General features: G+C 36.9%; 1 protein-coding gene across 1 annotated transcript in view; it reads left to right on the top strand.

The window, feature by feature from the left end:
• Positions 1 to 15,277: 15,277 nt before the first annotated feature.
• The window catches only part of LOC100919695 (calcium-binding mitochondrial carrier protein SCaMC-1), a 40,847-nt gene continuing 37,494 nt past the window's right edge, over positions 15,278 to 18,630 (top strand). The window contains exon 1 of the mRNA XM_003769712.4: positions 15,278 to 15,890. Coding sequence (XP_003769760.1) covers positions 15,708 to 15,890 — 183 coding nt within the window. The 5' untranslated portion in view covers positions 15,278 to 15,707. The remainder of the gene's footprint in view (positions 15,891 to 18,630) is intronic.

The following is an 18,630-nucleotide window of genomic DNA, read 5'->3' as shown; positions in this document are numbered from 1 at the left end:
TAAATCACTTATCTGGCATATAATAGATGTTATATACATGCTTTCCTCACTTTTCTATATATTCCAAGTTAAACTGAGTTTTCCCTTGTTCCCCCAAAAGCTCATTAATTCTGATGTATTCTATTATGGACTTTAATCTGTATAATTTCAAAGATTTCTGTGTCATGCTTACTAGGATAAGAGGATTGCTAGCTATTTGTGATGGTCTTTTGTGTAACCGGTGTTTGGTGGGAGATTGCAAAGCTGATGAGTATAAGCTAAGTATTACCCTCCCTTTGGGAGAGATCAGAAAAGCACCAGTGACCTTGGATTTTTCCAAAGCAGTGCTGTGATTAAGTTCTGTACATAGTGAATATCAAGTGATATCCTAAAAAATGAAATAGATTACATTAAAAACATGGAGAATTAGTTTAATGTTTGGTAGTAATTTTTTAAAAAAGGTGATATATTATTGATATCTCATATTTTTATATATTTTACAAATTTCTTCCTATACCCCTCCTACAGGGATATTTCCTGGAACAAGTTACATTTTTTAACAAAAAAAGAGAGAAAGATGAATAAGAAACACTCCCCTTGCCAGCAAAATTGATTACTATATCAAAAAATCTGAAAATATATATGATGTACAATACCTATGGACCTCCCACCTCAGTAGAGAAGTTGGTGGATATTATCTCCTTTTGCTTCTTCTTTGGGGCCATGCTTATTCTTTGTAATTATGCTACATTCACTTTTATTTGTTTAGTGGTTATTTAGTGGTCCCATTTACTTTGTTATAGTCATTGAGCATATTGTTTTCTTGGTTCCGCTTATTTCATTCTGTATTTGTCCATGTAAGTCTTTCCATGGTTCTCTGAATTCATCACATTCATCAGTTTTTATAACAACATAATATTCCATTATCTTCATGTAACATAATTTTTTTTAGCCATTTCCCAGCCATTGGACACCTACTTTGTTTCCAGTTCTTTATTATTATAAAAATGCTGCAATAAATGGGGCTTTCTTTTCAATGACCTCATTAGAGTATATGCCTAGTAGTGGAATCTCTAGATCAAAGAATATGGCCATTTTATTTACTTCATTTGAATGATTCCAAATTGCTTTCCAAAAGTTCTGATTTCTAGCTACACCAACAGTACATTAGTGTGCTTATCTTCCTACAATCTCTCCAAAATCAACTATTCCTAGCTTGTATCATTTTGAAAATTTTCTGGGTTTAAGGTGAAAAAAGTTTCTGTGATTTGTATTTCTGTTATTAGTGATTTGAAGCATTCTTTTAACCATGTGAAGAACTTTATTCATATCCTTTTGCCACTTATCTAATGGGGGATGATTTTTGGATTATATGTATATATAGATATCTGTGTATATACATATGGAAAAATAGAGAATATATATATATATATAAATATATTCCTATATTTATATCCATATTTATATTTGTTAGTTGTCTGTATGTCTTAGATACCAAATCCTTATCTAAGAAATTTGGTACAAAAGTTAATTCCCAAATAAGCACTTCTTTTCTTTTCCTATATGTTTTAATTTTGTTTATATGTAAACTTTTCAATTTCATGTAATTAAAATTATTTATCTTATGTAATAATCTTTGTCCCTGATTTAATTAGAAATACAACCATCTATTCATAGCTGTGGGACTTATATGATCTGTTTTTCTTATATTTTTATAATTTGAGCTTTAATATTAGGGTCATATATCTAGTTAGAATGCTTTGTGGAATACGGTACAAAGTGTTGGTCTACACCTAATTTCTGCCAGATGACTTTCTAGTTTTTTTTAGCTTTTTTCCCCCCAATCGATATTTCCTAGGAGATCTCTGTTTTCATGTTTATCGAATCCTGGATTACTGAGTTCTGTAGTTTCTGGTTCTTTATTGTGTACATACTATTCATCTATTTCATATTTTAAAATCAATATCAAATGGTTCTGATGGTAGTTTCTGGATAAATCACTTAACCTCTGTGTGAGGGATGTAGAAGACCCTTACCCAAAATGACTACTCAGAGATCATTCAGTAAAAAGCAGAAAAGTTATTTATTGAAAACCTTGGAGGATGAGCTGTCCCATCACAAGATAAGAAAGAGAAAGCTTGTGGTAGGAGGGCTAAAGAATTAGTAAAGGTATACAGTTTTTATAGGTTCTGTTATAAAGGATTACATCATAAATTGGGGAGCATTGAGAAATAGGTGCCCTCTCCCCTAATTGAATGTTAAACATTGGTGCCAAAGGCATATTAGAACGGAATGCTTTGTTTTCCTGATTCTGAGAGGAATCATCAGTCAGACCTTCAAACTTCAGATTACTGAGCTGAGGGCATTTAATAATCTAAGTATTGCTAATATTGAACAATGATAAATGTCATCATTTCTGGTTAAGTAAATATATCTAAAGTTTTAAATAAATATCGGCTTGTACATACTGTACTTATGTAGGTCACAGAGACGTAGAAATAATAAAAAATACAGAAAAAGAATTTAAACATTCTTGTAGGTTCTTCACCTTATCTCTCCATTCCACACATCTGTTTGCTCACATTTCCTTAATTGTAAAATGGGAATAATAGCACCTAATTCCCAGGTTGTTAGGATCAAATGAGACAACTGCAAAGCTCTTACTAATTATCTAGCACATATTAGGCACTAAAATACTTGAGAGCATTTATACTTGGAAATCAGCAGATGCTACAGATCAGAGCTTGATTTTTTTTGTTTGTTTATTGTCTAGACTTAAGAAAATGATAGAAAAGATGTTAATAAGACAGCCCAAACTTAAAAGTGTGTCATACATACATTTTTTTGAGAACTAGTTATTAAACATGTATTAGAAATACTTTGCTTACCTGATATGCATATTACCTTGTCAAGGATCACTTCACAATTTAATGTTCTTAGCCACAACAGCCTTTACTTTGATATATGTCTTTAAAAATGTTTTTAACTTGAAATGTTAATATGTTCACAAAGAAACACTTATAATAGCTCATCTATAAGTATTTTGATGATTGTACTTCAATATAATTGGTTTTCTTTGTAAGCATCTATTTGATTTTATACATTTAAAAACAGTATTTTGAAGGGGTTCATAGGTTTCCAAAGATTGTCAAAGGGATCCATAACATAAGGCTAGTAACAGAAGAGGAACATAAAGGCATGAAGAAATACTGTAACAATTATTGCAGGAGTATTAAATAATAGCTCACAAAGAGCTTACTGGCAAGGAAGCTCTAAAGAAAACAAATAGATTATTTTAAATTATAAAGGAGAAAAAGAGGAAGATTCATGAAGGGATAGTTTGGGAGTAATGCAGGATGATGGATAGGAAGCAGAATGATTTAACTCTGATTTTGTTACTTTTTTCTCTACCAAGGAAAATGGTTGAGAAGAACGGAATAGAAACAGCTAATATGGGTTGAAACCTAGGATGATTAATGAGATAATAAGCACTCAGCTGCACTTGACAAGGACCAGTTCCTAATTCCCCAGGCTCTGAAATAATTGCCAGAAGTGGTTACTGAATCATTATCAGCATCTTGGAGAATGGAAGAGGTGTTACAAGACTGAAAAGGGATCTGAAAACTCTAGACCATTAACCTTGACTTTGAAACTGGGCAAAATTATAGAATGTACCCTTAAAGTGATGATCAGTGAACATATAAAAAGGGAGGCAGTGATTAGAAAGTTTTATTGAGAACTGGCCATGTCAGATTAATCTCAATTCTTTTCTTTCTTTCTTTCTTTTTTTTGGACAGGGAGGTCAATATACTTTTATAGTTATCTTCACTGAGATTTCAGCAAAGTGTATGATAGTTTTTTTTTTTGTTTTTGTTGTTATCCTGGGGATAAGATGGAGACATAGACTAGAAATTAAGTAGATTTAGAACAAGTTAAATAACTAGATTGGAAGAGTATTCATTAATAATTCAGTGTCACCATCTGGGGGAAGGGATGGGGGAAGGAGGGGAAAAATTGGAACAAAAGGTTTGGCAGTTGTCAATGCTGTAAAATTATCCATGCATATAACTTGTAAATAAAAAGCTATTTAAAAAAAAGATTCTCTGCTGTAAGAGACCAAAAAAAAATTCAGTGTCAACCTGCAGATCTCTAGTGAAACGGCTCAGGAATCTCAACTTGTTCCTGTGTTATTCAATGGTATTATTAACATTTTGGGAAAAAGGCATAGGTGGTATGCTGATCAAAATCACAGATGGCACAAATTTGGGAGGGATAGTTAATTCATCAGATGATGGTGACACGGTATCACAGAACTGTAATTACAGCTTCGAATCCAATCTAATAAATATTTTTAAAGCACCTGGTAGGTATAGAGAATACTAAGTTCTAAATGTAGGGAATATATTGAATTAAAAGACAGTCTGTTTTCAAGGAACATATTCTAAAGGGAGAACATATAAAAGGAAGCACGAAAGGGAGGGTTATGGAACAGAACACCATGGGTACCTTGCCAAAGGGGCATGGAGTTGAAATAGACAAAGCAACCTATGCAGAATGGAGTAAGCCCCTCTGAAGAGACTTTGGTAGTCACGTAGTCCAAACCATACATAAAAGGAATGTTCTTACCCAATAAGTGGCCATCTGGCCTCTGTGTGAATACTTCAAAGGAAGTAATCACTATCTTTCAAGGCAGGCCATTTCAAAATTGGATATCAACAGCTGGGTGGTACCAGTGGATGGTGTGCTGGAGTCAGGAAGACTTATCTTCATGAGTTCAAGTCTGGTAATGCAGTAGATAGAATGCTGGAGTCAGGAAGACTCATTTTTATGAGTTCAAGTTTGGCTACTAACTGTGTGATGCTGGGCAAGTCATTCAACCCTGTTTGCCTTAATTCTTCATCTGTAAAATAAGCTAGAGAAGAAAATTGCAGACCATTCCAGTATTTTTTGCCCAGAAAACTCAAAATGGGGTCATGAAGAGTCAGACAAGACTGAACAAATGGTTCAGCAGGTGATTCAGTAAGTAGATAAGAATGTTGTGTCTGGAGTCAGGAGAGCTGACTCGAATTGTGTGGCCCTAAGCAAATCACCTCTTCTTCAATTTCCTCAGTCAAGAAATGGGGTGCTAATAGCTATCTACTAGGGTGGTAGTGAAGATCAAATGAGATATTTGTTTTTTTTTAAATGCTTAGCATAGTGACTGACACATAGTAGATGCTATTTGAATTATTATTATTATTATTCCCCTCTTTGCAACTTCCACCCATAGCTCCTAGTTCTGCTTTTCAGGGGCAAACAAAATAAGTCTAATTGTTCCCTAAACATACTCAATTTCTTCATCATCATGCTTTCCTCCTCTGGCTGGATATTCTCCAAACTATCAATCTCCTTTTAAAACTGAATAAGTAAATGAAGTAGTATTTTAATTCTCTGTGATGGACCATGATACATCATATGAGGTCTATTGAGGGCAAAGTGTAGTGGCATATCATTTCCTTTGTCATGAAGTTTTGGGTGAATGGTTTCAGTCATATCTGAATAGAAAGCCTAAGGACACATAGTTGATAAGTGCCTGAGGTTGGATTTGAACTCAGGTTCTCTGGACAAAAAGAGAACTTATTTATATATAAGTGTATAAATCTGCAAGGATTGGTATTCTGTTATGTTAGCTAGCCTCTAAACTAGACTTCTCTTAATACTGATTGACTTAACACCTAACAAAATCACATTATTTCTTTTAATTTTGACATGGTATCACACAGTGAGATTGCAATTTCAGTCCATTAACCATATCTATCACCCAACATATCATTTGGAGAATAATTGCTGTTTAGTCATGCTTCTCCTATCTTGTGCTTGTGTGGTTGTTTAATTTAATTTTATAAAATTCAGTCCAATTCTTTAACCTTCTCAAGATTTTTTTGAATCCTGATTCCATTGTCCAATGTGTCAACAATAATAATAGCCAACTTTTTTTTAGGGAAGAGAATAAGCATTTATTAAGTGTCCAAGTACTGTGTGAAGTGCTTTACAGATATTCTTTCATTTGATCCTTGAAACAACCCTGGGAACAGATGATATTATTATTCCCATTTTACAGCGGAGGAAACAGAGGCAAACAGTGATTAAGAAATGTGTCCAATCCATCTGATTATATTAATATCTAGTTCACAACTCTCGATATTCTCTGCAAAAATAGTATGATATAACTATATCAAAAATTTTATTTTTAGGTAAATCATATCACATTATTCCTCTTACCTACCAATTTCATAATCCTGATGAAAACTGAAATGCTTGGTAGCATGATCTGATTTTGATGAATCAATGCTGGCTCTTTGTAACCATACTTTATTTCTAGCTGTTTGAGAACTATCTCTTCAATGATTTAGACTAGAATTTTGCCTAGATTCGGAGTCAAGTTCACTGGCCTATGGTTTTTAGAGAATTGGACATTTGTCCTACTCTAGTCTAGTACTCTAGTCATTATAATACCTCTCCTGTTTTCCATATTCATTCAAATATTGAATGGCTTAGTAATTACATCTGCCAATTCTTTTAGTGCTTAAACACCCAGGTTATCTTGACCAGGAGACTTGAATTCTTTAAGGATGACTAGGCAGTCTGTAAGTAGCTCCTTACTTAACCTGAGTATCAACTCCATTAGTAATTTTTATTACTAATTTTATTATGTCATTTCAAGGTCAAAGGTAATGAGATAACAAAAGTAAAAAACCACACACACACACACACACACACACACACACACACACATACACACACAAAATCAACTACCTCTTCTTTTGGTTGTCACTTATTCACCCAAGCAAAAGGCCCACTCTTCCTTTAATCCTTTTTCTCCTCATAGGGCAAATAAAATCTCCAAATCTCCTATTATCCTTGACTTCCTTTGCCAATCACAATTAATTCTGACCTTTAGCCCTCTTTATCCCATGTTTGCAGGACCATGCTACACTCTTATAGTCATCTTTTGTCACATGGCCTTGCTTCCATGTTCTGTTTATTTCTTTAAAATTTTATTTTGGTTTGTGGGTTCCACTGTATTCAAATAGATCTTGCCAGATTCTGGATGGAAATATCTCCCATCCCTTTTGGATGGAATTCGCCTGAAGCATTTTAGTTCTTGGATTCATAACTATTTTTCCTATTAACCTTTTGAAAGTTGCTTTCCTGAAATCTAGGATACAGGTCACAAAATGCCCAGTCTCCTTTATCATAAACTCCAAAAGGTCATAGTCAATTGCCCTTAGGCCATTATTTCTATTCCTGCATTTTAAACTCAGTATGTCCATAAATGAAATTATCTTTCCCTCCAAAGCTCCCCTCCCTCATTCATTTAGGCTCAAAATCTAGGTATCATTCTTGGCCCTTTACTCACTTTTCCAATTCCACATATCAGTTGCCAAATCCTGTTAATTATTCCTTTGTAGTATTTCTTACATATGTCCTGTTCTCATTTCCAATACTGCTACTATCCTGGTGCTGCTATTTCTCACTTCATACTTGGACTATTGTAATAGAGAAAATAACTGAGGCTTATGTTAAGTGAGGAAGAAAGTGACATATTGTGGTCCCTTAGCTAGGAATTATCAGAAGCAAGATTTTAGCCCAGGCCTTCCAATTGCAGGTGCAAATATCCTTCCACTATAGTATCCTGCCTAATTAACTTCTATTTAGTAGTCTCATCCTTTTGGACTTATTTGAATATTTTCTGTAGAGAATATGTTGGTGAGAAATCACTTCAGTTAATAATGAACCTTAAGCACCAGAACTGTGCAAGAGCCAAAGTCCTGGACATGGTATCAGGAAGATATGAATTCAAATCTGGTATTAGATACCCATTCATTAACTGTTTGTGACCATTAAGTAAATCACTTAAGATCTCTGAATCTCAGCTTCATCATCTGCAAAATGGGGACAATGGGAATAGTAGGGAAACCAAATGAAATAATGCATGTATCATCAGAGATTATTTCCAATTTACCTTGTATATATCTGGTTTGTACATAATCATTTGCATGTGTTTTTCTCCATTAGACTGTAAGCTCCTTGAGAGCAGGGAGTGGTTTTGTTTTTGCTTTTTTTGGTATCCCAAGTACCAAGTACAATCTCAAGTACAATCCCAAGTACAGGTATTGGTAGATGCTTATCAATAATGATTGTTGACAATTTAATTTGAAACACATTGTAGACAATAAATCTCTAAAGTAGCTGCCAGCTGTTGTTAGTATTACTCTTCTAAAATTAATCTAATTATGTGTATATGAATGCAATGAAATGTTGTTCTGGTTAGTCCTGACGAGCAGGCTAATTTTAGAAAGGCCTGGCAAGACTTATATTAATTGATGCTGAGTGAAATGAGCAGAACTAAGAGATCATTGTACACAGCATCAGCAAGATAATGTGATGATGAACTGTGATGGACTTGGCTCTTTTCAAAAATGAGGTGATTCAAGCAGTTACAATAGGCTTGTGATGGAAGATGCCACTCACATCCAGAGAGAGAAGTATGAAGATTGAATGTGCATCAAAGCATAATATTTTCACCTTTTTTGTTGTTGTTGCTTGTTTTTTTCTTATTCCCCGCCCCTTGTGCAGCATGATGAATATGGAAATGTGTTTAGAGAAATTGCACATATTTAACCTATATTGGATTGTTTGCTGTCTTGGGAAGGAGGAAGGGAAGGAGAGAGGGAGAAAAAATTGGAACACAAAGTTTTGCGAAAAATTGGAACACAAAGTTTTGAATGTTGAAACCTATCTTTGCATGTATTGGAAAAATAAAATATTATTAAAATAAAATGAATCTCCAATGTATCAATATATCTTGGAAGTGACCATGGATTTCTGAAGTTATGCTAGTAGAATGCAAATTATGTTTCCTATCAAGTTGCAAAGACTATGGCTCCAATGATGTTTCCTGTATGTCATCCCAGGACCTGGCTAGTTAATGATACAGAAGATTATAATCTTTGTCAATCATATTTATGGAATTTATGGAATCCCATTTCATAGATACAGAAACTGAGTCCTAGAGGTCAGGTTACAGACTATTAGTATTGGGCACTGGATAAGTGGGGTCATAGCCACCTCTCCTTCCTTGACATTAGGACTGGAAATTGGGTTTAAAAAAAGAGCTCAGGAAAAACTTTGAAGCTCTGTCCACCTTTACATACCATTGAGTCATAAACATAAACATAAGCATCTGGGGATGCTTTATCTCAATTCTTGTTAGGAAAATTCCCCCTCCTTTTGAGTATTGCCCCTCAATGTCTTCTGTCCATGACCTTATCTTGACCCCTATCCTGTCAGGATTAAGTTATGATCCTTTCCTGGAATTATGGTTTATCCTTCCTCCCAGCATCCTCACCCCTCTTATCTTCCTTTGTTAAACCCTAGTTAGCTAAAACCCTATATAAATTCCCTGCCTCAGTTTATATGGGTTGAATGCTTCGGGACAAAAGTCCTATGAGGCCGACTAGCCTAAACTCCTCACATTAAAGATTAAAAACCAATCTCTATCTGTCTCAGTTTCTCTGGTATTATAGTAGGATTCAAAGGCAAGGTTTTTTTCTAGTTCCTCTGACTCCAGATCTGGAATTTTGTTTCCTATGCTCCAGTCCAGATGAAAAAAAAAAAAACAAAAAAACTTTAATCACTGCAATTCAGGATGAGTGCAGGCTTAAATATAGGGGACACTATGGGTTGTGACTTCTTTTGGTGGAAGGAGTACTTGCACTGATATAATCATAGTTTAATTGAAGAAATTACTGTATTCATACTTATTCAATTATGTTCTTCAAGCCTCATGAAATCGTGGGTATTTCATAAACATCTAGCATGACCAAGGGATAGTTTGGGAACTGGAAAATTGGACTGATGCTTCTTGTAGCTGACTTTTTAAAATCTCTGCACACAGAGGCTAGGACAGTGTGTCAGTATTCTTGTATTTCTGACACAGGTATGTCTAATGAGAATTGGGAAGAACTCAGAAGGTGTAGTCAAGGACAGAGCCATCACACACCCTGTGACACGGGAGTTACTGTTGCCCAAACATTTAGTGTACTTAATGACTAGTAAAGCAAACAGCTCTCTGCTTAGCCCAGTAAACAAGAGCTTTTCTCCCCTGGGGATGCACACAAAAATGGGATAAGTGCACAAGGAAGGCTGCCCAGAAAACCAGATTCCCTTAGGTTTTCCTGCTTAGCTAATTAAAAAAAAGCTTCAAATAGCTTTCTTCTTTTTTGTTCTTCCTATTTCCAAAAGCTGGGAAGGAAAGCAAATTGCTAAATGTTTGATGGATTCAGGATACCAAGAGATTTAAACAGTGCAATGTTTCTTTTCTTGAATTAAAAAAAGTCAAATTTTCACATTAACATGGGGAAGGAGTAGTTATAGTTAGTAGTTCATGTGAAAAAGACCTGAGGGGTTAGACTACTGCAAGTTTAATATAAGTCAATAACAAGGTAAGGCAGCTGAAAAGATTAGGCTGTATCAAGCGTGTTACACTGGACTACTGAGGTAAGTTCCTCCCTCCCTCAGTCTCTTTTTTCCTTCCCTCCCTTTTTCCCTCCCTCACTCCCTTCCTCCCTCCCTCTCTCCCCTCTTTTCCCTCCTCCCCTCCCTTTCTCCCTCTTCCATTCCTTTCTTCCTTCCATTCCTTCCTTCCTTTGTTTCTTCCTTCCTTTTCTTTTTCCTTCTTTCTGTCTTTCTTTATAAGCTTTTTATTTTCAAAACATACATGGATAATTTTTCAACATTGACTCTTGCATAGCCTTGTGTTTCAGATTTTCCCCTCCTTCCCCCCTACTCCCTCCCCTAAAGGGCAAGCAATCCCATATATATATTTTATGTGTTAAAATATATGTTAAATACAATATGTGTAAACATATTTAAACAATTCTCCTGTTGCCAAAAAAATCAGTTCAAAAAGGAAAGAAAATGAATAAGAAATCAAAGTGCAAGTGAACAACAAAAAGAATGAGAAAGTTATGTTGTGATTCATATTCAGTTCCTACAATCCTCTCTGTAGGTGTATATGGCTCTCTTCATCACAAGATCATTGGAACTGGCATCAGTCACCTCATTGTTGGAAAGAGTAACATTCATTAGAATTTTTTGTATTATAAGACGAATGTTGCCATGTACAATGATCTCCCCATTCCCCTTATTTCACTCAGCATCAGTTTCTGTCTCTCCAGGTCTTTCTAAAATCATCCTCTTGATCGTTTCTTATAAACTAAAACAATAATATTCCATAAATTCTTATACTATAACTTAGTCAGCCATTTCCCAAATGATTGACATCCACTCAGTTTGCAGGTTCTTGCCACTACCAAAAGGGCTGCCACAAACATTTTTGCACATGGAAGTCCCTTTCCCTCCTTTAACATTTCTTTGGGATACAAGCCCAGTAGAAACATTGATGGATCAAAGGGTATGCACAGTTTGATAGCCTTTGGGCATAGTTCCAAATAGCTCTCCAGAATGGTTGGATCTGTTCACAATTCTGCCAACATTTATGTGTCCCAGTTTTCTCACATCCCTTCCAACATTCATCATTATCTTTTCCTGTCATCTTAGCCAATCTCAGAGATCACACTGAAATTTCAAGCCAGTTTTCTAACAAAGAAATACCTTATTTTCCTTAATAATTTTCTTCTAAAATGCCTGTTTGTAATGTTTTTGCAAACTGAGTCATACTTGGAAGTATCTACAGAGTTTGATTCTTTGGACCTTCCTAAAACAAAGCCTCAGTTGAAAGTCAAAGGATTTCAAGTTCCAATCTTGTCTATCAGTTTCTCTCTGTGAAAGTTGTACCTCGAATTAAATTTGAAAAGGCTGTACTTGGTGACATCAAAGGTTCTGTCTTCTGCTTTTAGGTCATCTAGTCTAATGCTTTTATTTGACTGATGAGCAAACTAATCTTCAGATTTAAATTTGACAAAGAGGAAACAATACTAGAAAGATGAAACACTTGTTGAAAAGCACACAAGTAGTAATAGCCAAGCTAGAATTTGAACTCAGGTCCTCAAGTTTATATTCAGTATTTTCCCCACTGTGTCAGTCATTTATTAAGTATTTATCAGGCATTTATTAAATGGTTCCTATGTGCCAAGCCCCATGCCAAGAATACAAATAAAAACAAAAAGAAAAACAGACCTGTTCTCAAGGAGCTTACTTTTTAAAGGGCTAAGACAATTCATAACTCAGAAGGAAGATGAGAAGCAATAGGAAGATGATGTGGATGGTTGGGTGTGAAGGTCAAGATAGGAAGTAAAAGACGGTAGATTTTAAAGGAAGTTCAGATTTCATTCTGTAGAGCAAGGATGGCTTGGGTGTGCCTCAAGATTCAGTTATAAATCCCATGAGTAATCACTTTATGATTAGGGTTTTAGGCTTAGATTTTAGCATAATTAAGTGATTCATTCATTCACTAAAAAAATATATTATTCTAGGCTCAAGACACCATGCAGTAATACAAAGGCAGTCGCCTTTTGCACAGCAAACTTTCAAAGGTCCACAAATGTCTAAGAGCTTCTCTGAACAGCTTTGACTGCCTGATATCTGTGTGGTCCCCTTTCTCCTAGATGACAAGGATCATCATTCCCTTCCCCCCTTTCATCTCTTCTACACTTGCTATTAGGTGCCCTGGGTCATTCATTCAGCTCTTTCAGTCTTGTATCCCCTCCTAGGGTCTATTACTTGATTTGCCGTAAAGGTGCTAAATGAAGAGATCAAAACCCCAGTTTGCACCTTTTCTTCAGTTCTCCCAGGCTAGTGGCAAACTACAAAGGAAGACTGAGTGACTGATGTGTTATGTTTAAATAGGAAACAGCTTGGGCAGCTAGTTGGTGCAGTGGATAGAGCATCAGTCCTGAATTCAGGAGGACCTGAGTTCTAACCTGGTCTTGGACACTTGACACTTCCTAGCTGTGTGACCTCAGGCAAGTCACCCAACCACAATTGCCTTAGGGGGGAAAAAAAGGGAAGGGCTGTTATCATAGTTTTTTATCTCTAGGGATTTGTATTTCTGTACCATTCCTTGAGGGGCAACTAGATGTTATAGTGGATAAAGTGCCAGGTCTAGAGTCAGAAAAATTCATCTTATTGAATTCAAATATGGTCTCACACTTATTAGCTGTGTGACCTTGAGCAAGTCTTCTAACTTCCTGTTTGACTCATTTTCTTCATCTGTAAAATGAGAAGGAAATGACAAACCAACTCTAGTATCTTTGCCAAGAAAACCCCAAATGGGGTAACAAAGAGTTAGACATGACTGAAAACCACTGAACAACAATAAACCATGCCATGAACCCAGAATTTAATGTTTTTGAAGTGATTGAATAAATCACTCAATAATGCCAAAATGTAAACCCAGAAAACTAATTATAGAATAATTGTTTTACACATAAAGAAACTTAAGCTTTTAGGGGTTAGTTAAGTTCTTCCAGATCACAGATCTCGTAAATGGCAGAGGTGGAAATGACTAGTTCTAATCGGAAATCTAGTTTTGTTCCCACTAAATTACGTACCTTTAACATCATAACATTCCCTCCTAGTTTGAACACCATGTGAACCAAAGGCAATATAGGAAAGGGAGGATGAAAAACATCCCTAGGCTTTGAGATGCATCATAGCATGATCGTAAAAGTGCTGAAACTTTGAAGGGACTTAGGTTAAAATCCCAGGTTTTTCATACACTTCTTTCCATACATTTCAGTTTCCTTATCAAACAAGAGCATTGGCCTAAATTAGCTAAAAGTTTCTTGATTGGTGGATGAGGGGGGGCAAGGATGGGATTCATAGTAAAATGTCTGGTGGGAGTTTTGCATGGTTTTTTTGTTGAAAGGCTCAATCAGCTTCTTGAAGGACAGAAGATTCATAGACTTTTAATAATAACAATAAGTATAATGATACATAGTATTTTGAGGTTTGAGCATTTAAAATATTTTCTCATTTGGTTCTCACAAGAATCTTGTAAGGTAGATGCTCTTAATCCCTATTTACAATCGTGGAAACAGAGCCAGATAAAGGTTATGACTTTCCCAGGTAAGTGTCCCAGATGGGATATGAATTCTGTCTTTCTGACTCCAGGTTCAGCATTTGATTTAGTTCACTGCCTTTATGCTTAACCTCTGCACTATCCCATAGTCCTTTTCTTTTGAGTCCACTTTTAAAAGTAAAATTCTCATCCTCAATGTTTGGATATTCCTAAAAGTCCAAATAGCTTTAGTTTCTGATCAAAAGCATCAGTCCCACAAGCATCCTCTTTCAAGAAGGCTTCCTTGAGCCATAGCAGAAGTGTTCTCTCTCTCAAATCCTTTAAGGGTTGTTTTCATACCTCTACACTCCCATTAAACCTTTATAACAAGCTTACTTGTGGTTCCTGTCTTACCTTCATTTTTCACCTCCTTAAGAGAAGAGACCATACTGTTTTTTCACCTTTAGCACAGTACTTATTGATCCAAAGGAGACTACCCGTCTTCTAGGCTTAATATGAGGCTTGATTTTGCAAACTTTATGTTACTATATTTTTAAAAAAATGAGTATTATAAAGTACAGTCAATTGATGGGTTATGTATCTATTGAGGCAAGGTGGTTCAGTGGAAAGAGAACTCTCTCTGGAGATAGGGAACTTCAGTCTTAACTCTTTCAGACAGCCACACTCTTAAATCATTTTGCTTCCCTGGCCCCTAGATTCCTTCTCAGTAGTATCAGGAGTTTGGATTGCAGTTAGAAAGACGAGTCCAAATATGATCAGAGACACCCTCCCTTTATGTGTTTCCTCAACTTTAAAATGGGGATAATAATAGCACCTACATCCCACACTTGTGAGGATCTTAAAGAAGTATGTGCAAAAAGCACTTAGCACAATTCTTGGCCCGTAGTAGTCGCTATAGAAATGTTTATTCTCTTTCTCTTCTCTCCCATCTCTTCTGCCCCCTCCATAGTCTAGACGTCCTTTCCACGTCTAGTTCCACAACCATATAAACTTTTAATTCTTCTCTGTAACCCACTGGTACTTGCAGAGTTCAGAAATGTTTGTCAGATTGTACCGCGAGAAGATGAGATGGTAGGATGTGGGCAAATTGCCTCTTTTTCTTCGCAGACTCCTTAGTTCAGGTAGATCAGAGAGAACTTCGTGATTTCTTTTGCTTTCCGGCCTCCTAAACCTCCCTTACGATTTTACGTGGGCCAGTCTCAGGCTCGCTCCGACTCGGGGTTCGGGGAGCGCTGTACCCCTATGGCAGTTAGGATCGTCAGAGCTCAGCGCGGGCCGCACCCTCTGGCCTGCCCCACCCTGGGCAGCTGCAGGAAATATCCATTCCAGGCACGGGCTCTCTCCGCGGCTGAGTCTTCCTCCTAGGGGCGCCCAAAAGGCTCGTGGCCGCCGTGGAGCCCCTCCCAGACCGTGACCAGGAACTTGATGGGCGGGGATCCCCTGGCAGGCAGCTCGCTCGATTTTCTTCTCTCGGTTCTCGTGCCTCGGAACTAACTCCTCGGCGGCGCCTGGACTCGGGCTGTGCAGCTGCAAAGCTTGGTGGGATCCCGCTTTGGGTCCTCAGACCGAGCTGCCGCCGCCGTCGCTGTCCGAGGCCCGGCCGGGAGGAGAAAAGAGGCATTAACTCCTACGAGGAGGGGGACGGGTGGTGGCACTAGAAACTTTTCTCATTGCCCAGGTCTACCCCTGTTCTTGGAGTACCATGCTTCGTTGGGTGAGGGGCTTCGTACTGCCCGAGGCGGTCTGCCAGGAAACCGATACCCCAAACCGCTTTGAAAACCTCTTCCAAAAATTGGACCGCAACGGGGATGGAAAAGTGGACATCAGCGAGCTGCAGGAGGGCCTGAAAAACCTGGGCATCCCTCTAGGCCGAGACGCGGAAGAGGTGGGTTTCTGGGCCTGAGGGTCCGAGAGCGGCGATGCTGGAGAGGTGGAGTCTTTTCCTAACTGGCCTAGGACTGGGCGGGGGCAGATCCCTAGTTTAGAGGAAGAGGGCGGAGGGGATTGCATGCAAAAGCGGGGACTCCGCTTCTAGGCTTTGGAGTGGGAAAGGGAACGGGTTTATTAACTGGGAGTAGAGTGTATGGTAAGGATAAATAACCACACAGTGACACGGAACTTGTGGCTTCCATAGAGAGGTTAGCGTTCTGATCAAACTTGACTACTTAGGGATATCCTCAATAGACCTGAGACCTCGACATGGACAATCTGAAAATAACTGAGTTCTTCCTCTTCTCTCCCAATCGATTTTCTTTGTTTCTTTGTAGACACTTACTATGGCTTTGTAAAACCCTTTCCAGTCTCTGTGAAACAGTATCCTTCTGAGATTACTTGGTTACATTTGGATACGTTTCAATGTGTGTGGCGTTGTCAAGAGTAGAAAAGAATTCCTTGCTGATTAGTTCTAGCTGCTGCTTAGAGGCGGGATTTTCTTACAAAGTAATTCTACCTTTTCCTCTACTTCCTGTTTCTCAACATAGAATAAATTCCTTTGCCTAAAATGCTGGAAGATAGTATCTTCAGTACATATATTGATGGCAAGGGTTATTTCTGAATGTGTATTCTCTGAGTCACATTTATTATGTTCACAAGTTCAGCTCTCTTTTAGCTGAGAAGATACTTTGAAACTTCTTACCCTTAATACTCCCCATACTCTGTACTGGGCTTGTTCTTTATATAGCCATTCAGAAGGAAAGTTATAATCTTAGTAAGTAAAGGGATCAAGTACCTTGGGTTATTTAACTTGTGTTTCTTTTTTGCTTTAATCCTATATTTTATATTTTAATTTACTTATATGTTTATATTTTATCTTGATAGTCTTTTAAAACTTAAAAACTAGATTGAAAACTTTTTTTTCCTTTGCCTAGATCTTAAATGTTCACTATTTATCCTAATTAACATGTCAATATAAATGGCACAAATACACCAAAGAAGCAAAAATGAAACAAAATCCCCCAACCATAACTCAGAAAACTGTTAATGAGAAATAATGGATGAAGTTATTTCCAAATTCCAGCCTACGATAAGCTCATAAATTTAGAGGTTGAAGGGGATTCTACAGATCATTTTGAGCAAATCCTTGGTTTTATGAATGAGGACACTGAGGGTCAGATAAAGGAAGTGAATTTCAATTTCCCAAGGTCCTATAGGCATTAAATGCAAGTCAGAATTCAAACTCAAATCCTCAGACTCCAAATCAAAATATTATTCCATTATACCACACTTCAGTAGTAATTATGCTCTGATGACTTATACTAACCATCTTTATTAGGAATAACATTTTAAAATTTACATTCAAACAGTACTTTTTATTGTAAACAAACAAACAAAAGCCCAAAATATGCAGCAATGCCATAATGCTTAGAGGATGATTTTGGAGTAAGGAAAACAAGTGTCATTCCTGTTTCTGACACATATGACTTGGGGAGACCATAGACAAATCACTTAAATGAGAAAAGAGTTATAGTTGTATAGTTATATGGCAGTCTGCATAAATGGAGAGAGTTTTCAGCCTGGCAATTCCCCAAATAGATGAAACCACAGATCAGAACAAAAACAAAACTTGAAAATTATCTGACAATTTGTGTGTGTGTGTGTGTGTGTGTGTGTGTGTGTGTTGGGCAGTGGCTACTGCTGTGGGTTCACTGAAGATTCATGAACATGCTTCATTGTAATTGGGAATACAGTGGGGTTCTTTTCAAAACAGTTTTCAGTGCTAAGAGAAATCAGACTTCAATTGGCAAGCATTTATTAAGCAATAGTATGTGGTGAGAGTATACAGCCAGGTATACAACAATGAAAAAAATCCCTATTTAATATTAATTTAATAATGTGTTAATAGTTGAAATATGTATAGACACCTATATGTAGATATAAAATAAACACATGGTGGGAGGGAAGGTACTGAAAGATAGTGATGATTCTGTAAAGGTTTGAACTTTGAAGAGAAATAGGTGTTTAAAGAGTGTAAGTGAGGAGGAAGGCATTGCTACCAGAAGGGGAACAGCTAATGCAAAGAGCAACAGAGTTGGAGTACCATGTGTGAGCAATAATAAGATCATTTTTCTTGGCCTGTGAGAAGAAGTAATGAAGAAGGCAGGAAAGTTAGATTGGATTAGGTGGTAAAGGGCTTTCAACATCAAACAGTCTGCAATTGACTGTTGAATACTGGAAGTACTGGGCCACAGCAAGGTTTTTATTTTATTTTATTTTATTTTTATAGCAGGAGAATCATGGGGTCAGGCTTGTGTTTAAGATGCTTAAGGGAAATCTCTTCAGTATCTATGTGTGTGATGGGATTGGAGAGGGGATAGATTTAAGTATGAAAGCTCAGTTGGAAGGTTATTGTAAGAATCCTGATGAGAAGACTCAAAGTTGGCTGTGTAATGGAGAAAAAGGGATGGAGATGAATGAGGATGTGGAAGTAAATTTGGCAATGATTAGATATGTGCTGTAAGGGAAAGTGATTGATTTTATTTTTGGAGTTGAAAGGGATTTTAGAGATTATCCAATCTAACCCTAAACAGTGTGGCACTAAAGTGATAAAGTGTTGTATTTACAGGAAGAAAGACCTGGGTTCATATCTCATCTCAGTGATTTGACTCAGTGGTATGACTCCAGGCAGG

This window comes from Sarcophilus harrisii, chromosome 4, assembly GCF_902635505.1.
Source record: "Sarcophilus harrisii chromosome 4, mSarHar1.11, whole genome shotgun sequence".
NCBI classification, from domain to species: Eukaryota; Metazoa; Chordata; class Mammalia; order Dasyuromorphia; family Dasyuridae; genus Sarcophilus; species Sarcophilus harrisii.
The sequence above is the reverse complement of the archived record's forward strand: the minus strand, read 5'-3'. Positions and strand labels throughout refer to the sequence as shown.